The sequence below is a fragment of the Populus trichocarpa genome, chromosome 19 (genome assembly GCF_000002775.5).
Source record: "Populus trichocarpa isolate Nisqually-1 chromosome 19, P.trichocarpa_v4.1, whole genome shotgun sequence".
Classification (NCBI taxonomy): domain Eukaryota; kingdom Viridiplantae; phylum Streptophyta; class Magnoliopsida; order Malpighiales; family Salicaceae; genus Populus; species Populus trichocarpa.
Window position 1 is genome coordinate 8008935 of NC_037303.2, and position 10220 is coordinate 8019154.

The 10220-nt window shown below is 35.1% G+C and overlaps 2 protein-coding genes across 9 annotated transcripts; one reads left to right on the forward strand and one right to left on the reverse strand.

Moving 5' to 3' along the window:
* The first annotated feature begins 756 nt into the window (after positions 1 to 756).
* On the forward strand, positions 757 to 4138 carry LOC7453571 (phosphoglucan phosphatase LSF2, chloroplastic). 2 transcript variants are annotated; one of them, XM_002325343.4, is made up of 5 exons: positions 757 to 1117; positions 2353 to 2558; positions 2730 to 2900; positions 3127 to 3339; positions 3848 to 4138. In XM_002325343.4, exons 1-4 carry the CDS (start codon positions 838 to 840, stop codon positions 3328 to 3330), a joined length of 861 nt encoding a protein of 286 aa, XP_002325379.3. In that variant the 5' UTR covers positions 757 to 837; the 3' UTR covers positions 3331 to 3339; positions 3848 to 4138. The 2 variants fall into 2 exon arrangements, with proteins under 2 accessions (XP_002325379.3, XP_024447006.1); XM_024591238.2 differs by having other exon boundaries at positions 758 to 1117; positions 3825 to 4138.
* Positions 4139 to 4696: 558 nt separating this feature from the next.
* LOC7469841 (uncharacterized) lies at positions 4697 to 9836 on the reverse strand. Of its 7 annotated transcripts, none has more exons than XM_052449384.1 (13): positions 9690 to 9836; positions 9323 to 9487; positions 9094 to 9201; positions 8876 to 9010; positions 8681 to 8749; positions 8507 to 8603; positions 8301 to 8403; positions 7725 to 7935; positions 6828 to 6941; positions 5893 to 6069; positions 5620 to 5700; positions 5169 to 5285; positions 4697 to 4974 (listed from the first exon to the last, which is right to left on the reverse strand). In XM_052449384.1, exons 1-13 carry the CDS (start codon positions 9723 to 9725, stop codon positions 4897 to 4899), a joined length of 1491 nt encoding a protein of 496 aa, XP_052305344.1. In that variant the 5' UTR covers positions 9726 to 9836; the 3' UTR covers positions 4697 to 4896. The 7 variants fall into 7 exon arrangements, 4 of the variants coding, with proteins under 4 accessions (XP_052305344.1, XP_052305342.1, XP_002325809.4 ...); XM_052449382.1 differs by having other exon boundaries at positions 9582 to 9821; XM_002325773.4 differs by having other exon boundaries at positions 5938 to 6069; positions 9582 to 9820.
* Between the last annotated feature and the right edge of the window lie 384 nt (positions 9837 to 10220).

Consider the following 10220-nt stretch of genomic DNA (forward strand, 5'->3'; position numbering starts at 1 on the left):
AGACTTAGAGTTTTTTTAGTATAAATACTATTTTGTATAGAGATTTGTTTTTTAAAAAAAAACTTATTTTTAAGAAGAAAAAAAATCAGCATTCTTGTTATCTTTTGTATGGTTGAGTGATTATTATACTAAATTTTTTATTGAACTTGCAAATTCTTTATAGTTAATCAATTTTGTTGTGATTTAATATTACTTGTTTGTATTTTTATAAACGTAAAGTGATGATGATCATTATGTATAACTCTAATTTTTTAAGAGAAATTCTTGATGGGTTAAGTTACAATCCATTTAAGTCAAATTCTAGAAGGTGTCAAAAATGTATAATTTTGATTCTTTAAGATAGGTTCTCAAGTTACAATCCATTTAAATCAAATTCTGGAAGGTGTCTGCATCAATTTAAGTTACAAACGTATTTTAAAAGGAGTCTGCATCAATTTAAGTTACAAACGTATTTTAAAAGGAGTCTGCATCAACAACCAAACAGTAATATTTGTAACCGACAAGAAAAACAACAATTGTCATGCTTTCAAACAATCACTCAATAGATACAAGTTAACGCAAATTTAGCTGGATAAAGTATAAAACAATTGAAATAAGTTACTGGGTAAAAATTAATTGCAAACAAATACACGAACTTGATTGCAAAAAGGTAAGGAAAAACACACACATGAGGATTCAATTGCACATCTTACAATAATCTGAGTACCAAATTGACGTAAAACTCTCTCTTTTTTACTCCTAAAAGGTTCATCAGAAGGAAGTCACGAGTGGCTTAAGTTGATAGTAGCAAATCTAACGCCCACGAATTCCTATTCGGAGAACATCAGGAGAGAAAATATGGTTGGTATTAGCAGCAACATTTCCCTCTCTACAGTTTCGACATACCCACTTGAAAATAGAATTTTGTTGTTGATGAGAAAGAAACCCACATGCAATTTTATGGTCTTTAAGAGTTGCTTTCAAATGGGCAGAACTGGAATCCATTGTAAGTTGAGTGGAGTTGAGGACAACCCCACAGGAAAGAACTTATCATTGAGCTCAACAAACAGGATGGAAGAGTATAATATTGCCATGAAAAGGATGATGAGGAACCCATACGAGTATCATCATGATCTTGGTTAGTTAGTTTCCCTTTTACCTCCATTTTCCTAATTATTTCTTGCTCTTGATCTTCATCTTTCATTTCCATCTAAGATTTTGGTACTGTGTTTGTTCATCCGTTTCTGTGTGTCAGTGTTTTGTGTTCCTTTTATACTTTCAGTTTGTTTTTCTCTGATGGATTGCAAGTAAGGAGAATGTGCAGGTTGGCGGATATGTTTTTCTGGGTTCTTCTTGCTTTTGCCATACAATGAAATTTCCATAATACTAAATACTTTAAGTTGTGTTGTTGAATTCAATTCTGAAGTAATCCAATAACAACCCATTCTGTGGTTTTTAATTTTTTGAAATGGTCAATGACTATATAATTTAGGCAGCATCTGAATCTGGATGGCATCCTTCTATCCTTAATTTATTTAATTCTATGTTGTCAGTTCATACGTAAGTATGAAGCTTAACACAGAAAAGGTTGTTACTTTTTCCATGAATTCTTTACTCTCTATCTTTTAATGGAGTTGACCATGTTCCCGGTAATGCTTCCACTGTCACCCTCTAATTTCGGATACAAGTTATTGAGAATCACAAATCAATTGTTGTATAGACACACTTTAGGGAAAAGCTTTCAAATTTCCAATAGAAAAAATAATCCTGATCTGTTTCACTTCTGAGAAAGATGACTTATCATTGCTATTATATTACCTTTCAGCTGAATGAAAGCACTTTATATATGTCTAGAATCTCTAGATCTTATGGAAAAGGGTTGGGATCGACCCAGCCATTTGTTTAAAAGAAGACTTTTGATACAAAATTTGTATCAGTTTTATTTATTACAGCCCGACATGCATGGGTCTAAAGGTATAAGGATTAAAATAAAAGGGTTCAAGTTTTGAAATTGCGTTAACCCTTTGACTAACTTGGAAATAGAAAAGTCTGAAGCCACACTGTACAAGTATTCTTTTGAATGGCTACAGAAATCATTGATAAAGATGCGTGTGAGTGTGAACTGTAGACACCCATATCAACTAGTTTGTAAATGAGGTTTGGTTTTGTTGATAGAGCTACTACTATCATCAACACAAGTCTAAAATCTAAACGATTGCAAAGAAGTTATGTATCTTGCAGTATAGGTTCCACCATTAGCATTCCACTTTTGGCTCCCCTGCACCCCAACTTTTTATGCTAAATGCATTCCAGTTTTCTTACCGTGTGTGTTGTGTTCCTTAATTCAGTCGATAACTGACATGCTATATTCAGGTATGAACTACACATTGATAACTGATAATGTGATTGTGGGATCCCAACCTCAGAAACCTGAAGATATAGAACATCTAAGACATGAGGAGAATGTGGCCTACATTCTAAACTTGCAGCAGGACAAGGACATCGAGTATTGGGGTATTGACTTGCAGTCTATTAAACAGAGATGTCAACAACTTGGAATCCGTCATATGAGAAGGCCTGTAAGAAAGTGCTACTCATTGTAAATTGAAACATGTAGAAGACTCCAATTTCCAAAATGAGTTATTATATGTTTCAACCATTTTTCATGTGTTCATGCCTGCGTTTTATTTTTTTACCAGTGTTTTCTTGGTGCTAACTGGATGAATTTGCAAATATAATTCTTTCTTCAGGCTACAGATTTCGATCCAGATTCCTTGAGAAGTGCATTACCCAAAGCTGTTTCATCGTTGGAATGGGCTACTTCTGAGGGAAAAGGCAGAGTGTACCTACATTGCACAGCTGGACTGGGAAGAGCCCCTGCTGTTGCTATAGCTTACATGTTCTGGTTTTGTTGCATGAATGTTAGTTCTCAACTCTTCTACTATTTATTTTTGTCAAAAATTATTATTTTAAATTTCAGACTTATATTGATATGATTTCTTACAAAACTGTGGGCTATATTTAGTATGGATATCATGATATTATCGGACTTCTAAAGTGATTGTTTTGATACAATTTCTTGATTGATTGATTCGCAAACTGGAACATACTTTTCTGATTGTCATTTTTGCTACTGGTATGGGACAGCTTAATACAGCTTATGATACACTAACTTCGAAGAGACCTTGTGGACCCAGTAAGAGATCGATACAAGCAGCTACTTATGATCTAGCCAAGAATGATCCATGGAAGGAGCCCTTTGAGAGTCTACCAGAATATGCTTTTGAAGATATAGCAGATTGGGAGAGGCACTTGATTCAAGATCGTGTCCGTTCCCTCCGTGGAACATAAGCATTTAAGGTAAGCATTTTGTTGTATTGCAAAGCATTCTAGTTCAAGATTCTGAGGCTGTGATCTGAGAAAGTAAGGGATCTCTCCTGGAGGTTATTTTGTCTGATCATTACTAGATGGATTAGCAGCGCATCTCGCTATTCAGCATAACCATAAAAATGTGAAAACAAAATAATTATATTTTAATCTGGTGAAATTACTAATACCTGCATTGACCACGTGTGAAACGCAAGCAAACCTGATGAAATAAATAGGAGACACAGATTCATCTAGCCCTGACACCCTCTAGTGCCCTCGAAGTCTGAAGGGCGAACTATCATCCTGCACAAAAGTCAGTTATTTGCATGCATGGTAGGACTAATTTCAGTTATCCTTCTAGCCATTGCCAAAACAAAGCATGCATAATTTATATAATTATACTCCCCCTTAGTTTATCATATGAAAGTCGAACCTTGCTGATGTACATTCTGACTGGTTGAATCATGTTAACCCAGGATAATTTCATTTGATAAAGCAGCTACGAGGAGAAACTCAAATCAATCAACCGCAAAGGGCTGGTTTCATGGGACGAGGGAACTTGCAGGGCAGGCAAATGGTAGCTCATGGCTAGAGATGACCTTGGAACCTGTGCACTTTGTTAAAATAAATGAAAAAAAGTGAGGCAGAGGAACTCCGATTAGCACAGTTTAATAGCAGTAATGGAAGCTTTACCTGTATCAAATGTACAATAATGGTACTTATGTACCTAATATTGGGAAACTCCGTGAATTAGTGCAGGTGTAATAATAATCTTGGAGGATTTATCAAACATCAATCTTCAGTATCCCTCCCCGACAATGTTACTTCATTGTTAACTGGGAGTAGGGACACACTCTTGTTTAGGTATTGGTCACTGTTCATAAAAAAGAATCGATGTTCGAGCTTTACAGTGGATAGCTAGCGAACCAGAAAACCGCCCTGAACAATGTCTACGGCTATCTCTGTATATGGCCTGGGCTCAGGGGTGTTGGGTAGAAATCTTTTTTTATTTTATTTTTTTGCGCCATGATGACAGATAATGTGGTTCTTGGTCACCCCAATTGGCGCTAGATGGGAGGAAATGATAAGAGGTGAAGTTCACAACAGCTCTTACAAAGATTGAAATCCTATTTCAGAGGTCCGATCTTGTGTCTTGAGCTAAGTTGATAGAATCAAATTTATTCACGACTGTGTAACCACCACACAGCAGTACTTTTTTTCCACTGATACAATTGCCTGTGATCTGCACAGATCAACCAACTGCAACTCAACTTAGCGTTTAGTAAAATTGCAATGTTTTGCTGGTGAATTGTGTTCTAAAGAAGTCGAGTTACCATGCCTTGAACCGAGTAAAGTTGGAGCAGTATTAGCACAAGGAAACATCATCGTATATGCATTTGACATGGTGGGACATGCTCTACCAGCCATTAACTATCAGCCTATAAAATTATAACCCCAAAGAGGAAATGATACAAAGGAATTATTTATCTTTGTTTCCTTTGTTCAATAACTGTACATGAAATCATTCTTCAAAAACCTAAAAAAAGTTTAGACGGCCTGGAGCTTTGCAAGTTGAGCTTGCCGCTGTCCTAAATGGAATGCTGTAAAAATCCAAAGTAAACAGATCTGCAGCACAAAGACGATTAACAAAACCTTGCATTATTCTTGGTTGAAAAACATAATCATAACAAATGAAATGGCATTTTCAGAGCATTACTTGATGTAGTGCAGAACTACGTTGAGGTTCTCAGGAATTAACAAGGTTGGATCAATAACCACCATAATAATTAATCTATAAAATTTGATGATTATATACGTACAGGCAGAGCATAAAGAGACACAGTTGATGTCCTCCCATGAAGAGTGCTGAATAGTAGTTTGTACATTCCTGCAGCTGTAGCATCTCCGAGCCGTTGAACAATGACATCTATGCAAACCTGTGGTAAGACATAGCACTGGTTGACATAATGCAGTAGAAGATATGCAAGTAATTCTTCAAAATCTAATGGTAATATCAAACAAGAAATGCGTGAAATCCATGTTATTTGCATCAATTGCAAAGGTAAGTCTACTCATGCATGCCTAAAAGAGTCTCAAGGGATTTCATAAAAATGACATCAGACATGAAACGAAATTTCTGCCAAAAGGGGAGAAAAGATTGGAGATCAATATGTAAGCAACAACATTACTGCTTGTTAACAAAATCTGGTATTAATAGCCCAATTCAATCAGGGATACATAAAACTTATTAGTGCAGAAACATCTACTAACCTTAGCTTTGTATTTCTCTTCTTGAGTGACCACAGTAAACAGAAGTTCTCTTCCAGGCCTGGTCACTACATAAGTAACCACCTGCAAGTAAGAGTAAAACCAAACCGTGAGGCCTCAAAATGAATGGGACATACTTCCTCAACCATATCAAGTGTTCTCAACAATTTATGAGGAAAGTGCATTCACCCAAATAATACTCTAGATAATTGGATACATAAGCATTATTATATTCAAATAGAATAACCGGGAAAGGAAGAAAGAAAGAAATACAACCCACAATGCTGTTTCACTGCAGGCAAGGGACCAATGGTGACAAACCTTCCGTACAGTCTCACAGATGGCAACTGCTACCCAAGTTGGCCAAACAGCAATAGCAACCAAATTTGAGAAGGCAGCAACCGGAGCAGAGCATATTGCTGCAGTAACCCCAGCTAAAGTAAGGATGCGTCCCTGTGTTTGATTTGATAAGCGAAAGCACAACAAATTATAAACAGGAACTCTAATAATGTGAAATGCAATGAACACTGCAGTTTTGTCCCCAGAGATGCACAAACACAGAAAATATTACATGAAGAAATTTATCAAGCAGAATTAAGGAAAGTAATTGCAGATCCCAATGAACAGACAGCAATAACCACCAGAACCTGACATAATGAATTTCTCTGCTACAGATCATGCAATTTGTTAAAGATTCAAGATTGAATTAGTGTAAAAGAATATCATTTCTAAAAACATTTTGGTACCAGAATTCTTCTACAAAGCTTCCTTCTTTACATTTTTTACGTGGACAAATTTCAGATTCAAGATTGAATTAGTGTAAAGGAATATCATTTCTAAAAACATTTTGGTACAGGAATTCTTCTACAAAGCTTCCTTCTTTACATTTTTTACGTGGACAAATTTCAGATTCAATTGCATAAAAGTACCATGCATATTCTTTATATCCACCACATCCAAACAAACCATGAGATTATTTTATTTTATTTTCAGAAATTACCCTCTCTGAGGCTTGGGAATACAAAGATTAAAATTGCTTCAGGGGAAACTCAGTAACAACTAATCAGACCAAGACGCCAGTTAAATTTGATCATAATTCTGCAACTGATTTCCTTAATACTGAAACTCCAGTAAGTATTATCTATTTTCTTGGTTTTACAACCAGTCAGAACATCAAAACATTGAAGAAATATATTTGGTTATTAGCTTACTGTTAAAGTAAGTTGTCCAGCAAGGATAAAAACAGCAGTGAAGCTATTTATCTGGGCAAACAATTTTCTTCTTCCAAGAGAGCTTGAAACAGTCATGGCAATTACTGTTACTTTCTACAAAAGAAAACAAGGATTCATTAGTGAGAGGAAATACGCATAATTCATATATAGATGAGGATAAATCATATCTAGAGCAATGGCAACAAATCAAATCATTTTATATCAATAGTCAAGCCTAAACAGTTTAAGCTCCCTAAATTTGAATTTACTTGTAGTGGAATCCCAGCTCCAATAATTACTTATTCTGGTTCATGTTACTTGTACATATTCTTTGCGGGTATATAAATGTTTAAGAAATAAGTTTCAGATATCAAAAAATCAAATTAGCCAGCATATGACAGCAAAATTGGCAGATATTCCGGCTATCATAGTGGTAGTCACTTGGCATGACGTCATACAGTAAACCTGAGATTAAAATCCCAGTCATACCCAAGATCGGAAGGGTTAAGAGTGGAAGAGAGCGACGCTTAGTTATGTTGCTAAGTTTTAAGCCATAAGGATTACAAAATAAATAAATAAAAAGCCGAAAAAAAGTGATAATGTGAGATCCACTGAGTTATAAGATAAGGATAAGCGTCTTGCTATCTCTGACCAACTGAGAAACAGAGTGCATGTATAAAAAACATGGTCCGATCCCTTTTTTACTTTCAATCCACTCTTCCTCTTCCCTCTTGCTTTTCTCATGGTTAATAACAACAAAATCAACAAAAAGCAAGATAAACTATAGATAGTTCTCTAAATTAGTTTACTTCCTATTCAGTCAAATCATAAAATCTGGTTTGGAAAGGGTGATTTAGAAATTCAGAGTACATGAACAGGAGCAGAGTTCCATTTTACCTGAAAATAGAAGAATGACGAAATAACTGCACTCAGCCACAGGAATAGAGACACATTCAACAAATAAGTTGAAGATAATACAAGCCGAAACCCATCTAAGATGGCCCAAAGCTGAGGCCTCATCCTGGATGAAGGAGACTTTGGAGAAGAGACTTTGAAAGCTGGTGATGATCGTCCATCAGCCTCACTATGCTGATCAGCATCAACTTTTCTAAAAAGCAAAAGCATCCCAATAAGCTACATGAAAGCACCTGAAAAGCTCTTTCACTCTTCCAGAGATGCAAAATAATATGACCAACATGAATACATTTTTTTTTCTTGACAGGTGAGTAGCATGTGGTCTAAGAAGCTAAAAAAGTACTAGTGGATCATCCAGACTGTTCAAATGTTTTGACTAGAAGTGATAGCAAAGAAAAGGGTAAAAGAAATGTATCAGATACAAACAACAAGAATTTGCATTCACTCTGAAAGAACAGTTTGTACAAAACTAGGACATTGATTATCCATGAACTAAGAGACAGTAATACGTCATCACTACTAACAGACAGTAACAAGTCATCACTACTAATGGCTGACCTTATGGGAGATAATTCATGAGGAAGATGGGATACATCCTTGTTGATCCCTTTTGATGACTGTGCAGCTAGTTCCATCAACAAAGCAGCAAATAGAAGTAAAACTGCAATTGCATTGAACCAACCAATCATTTAAAACCAAATTCAAACAAACAGAAACTAACCAAGCCATTGATGTAGCAATCTCATTTTCCGAAGCATACATACAAGGACCCAACCAAGCCATTGATGTAGCAAACAACGATCCAAATAGCTGACCAAGTGTAGCACCAGCACCAATGAACCCAAACAATCTTGAACCTGACTGAATACAACCGAAATGTCAAATGCAGAATATAAAACCATGATGATTTTAAGGTCTCCACGTTGCAGCATACTAACCTCACTATCCATCACATCAATAACCCTAGCCCAAGTCGATGATATGGTAATAAGATTAAGCAGCGCAACCTTCAAAAAAAAAGAAAAAAAATTCCGACCATAGAAGAAACTCAAAAAGTCAAATCACAAGGCAATCAGTCAACATTTAATTTAAGAAATAACTAAAACCAATAGAAGCTTTCAAACTCATCATACCCAGAGAAACAATCCAATTCTGACAGAAATATAAAACCATCCATGATCATCCCAACTTCCAGAATATGTACTACTGGTTCTGTCAACATCAACCTTCAAACCCTCTTTCAATTCAGTTGATATAGCAACAGTACCCTAATCATTAAAAAAAAAAGACAATTTACTCAGAAATTAAGACAAAAAAACTGTTGGTAATTAAAAATAAAAATAAAAAATACCTTTGACTTGAAGAGCGAAAACTCAGCAGAAGCAGAGGAAGAGAAATGCCATAGAAAGAAGAAGAGAACAAGAGAAACACTAAAAAACCTGTGTATCAAAAACAAAGCCTGGTGGTGGTGGTGGGCATGAAATCTCAAGAATTAATGATTGAAAATTAAAACCCATTTCAGTGATTTTATTATTACAATCACAATAATAATGAAAAAAAAAAGGAAAATGGTAACCAACCTTGGATTTAGAGAAATTAGGGAAAGAGAAAAGGAGAGTTGATAAAGGAGCAGCAATCAAGGTGAGGAATAAGGATCCGATAAAGAGAGCTGGAAGCTTCGATAAACCTAGAGAGATTGCACCTTCATCCCGCAATGGTAACACTACAAAATATGCACTCAAAATCTGCAACGAGAAACACTAAAATTAATTTATGAATTCTTGATATTAATTTAAAGAACAAAACAAAAGAAGAACAAGATTTAATTATTATCATTACGAAGAAAAAGCAGGAAGAGGAGTGAAGGAGAGGTGAGGTTTCGTGAGGGTAGATGGACACGAAGGTGGAGAGGATCGCATCTAATTGAGGCCTCCACCTATCCATTACCATGTTCAGTACTGACATTTTCTTCTTCCTTTTCATTCACTTCCAAACCTTCTCTTCTTTTTCTTCTTCTTTTTTCTCCTCTTTCCTACATTTTTCTTTTCCTTTGTTCCCGCAGCATATATTAATTACATTATGCCCCTCTACTCTTAGAGGTTGCATATCATCTCCTCAAAGAAATCATTTAGTTAGTCCCTATTATATTCCATCATTATCAATTGAGTTTCAAATCTTTTGGCTTTTTATCAATGTTGTTCAACTTAGAATATTGTCTTGTATTATTGTATATACTTACAGCTTGTTGGAACCATGTAAATTCAAAGGGTTAAATTATTTTTTATGTTTGAGAATTCTTTTAAATGAATATTTCAAATGGAATTTAATTTATAAAAAAATACAAAAATAAATTAGGAAAACTCTCTCATTTATTATATTATTGTAATTTCTCTTGAAATTAACTTTTAAAACAATATTCTAAAAATATTTATATGTTAACACAAACATTATTTTTGCTTAGTCTCTAATACACTTCTT

Excerpts from the sequence above, each read along its gene's own strand:
- LOC7469841 (XM_052449382.1), bottom strand. The coding sequence starts at position 9,725 with ATGAAAAGGAAGAAGAAAATGTCAGTACTGAACATGGTAATGGATAGG. Across the intron at positions 6,942-7,724 it reads CGTCATTCTTCTATTTTCAG|AAAGTAACAGTAATTGCCAT; the intron begins GTAAAATGGAAC and ends TTTCTTTTGTAG. Across the intron at positions 5,701-5,892 it reads GCAGTGAAACAGCATTGTGG|GTGGTTACTTATGTAGTGAC; the intron begins GTTGTATTTCTT and ends TCTTACTTGCAG.
- LOC7453571 (XM_002325343.4), top strand. The coding sequence starts at position 838 with ATGGTTGGTATTAGCAGCAACATTTCCCTCTCTACAGTTTCGACATAC. Across the intron at positions 1,118-2,352 it reads CGAGTATCATCATGATCTTG|GTATGAACTACACATTGATA; the intron begins GTTAGTTAGTTT and ends TGCTATATTCAG. Across the intron at positions 2,559-2,729 it reads TCCGTCATATGAGAAGGCCT|GCTACAGATTTCGATCCAGA; the intron begins GTAAGAAAGTGC and ends TTCTTTCTTCAG.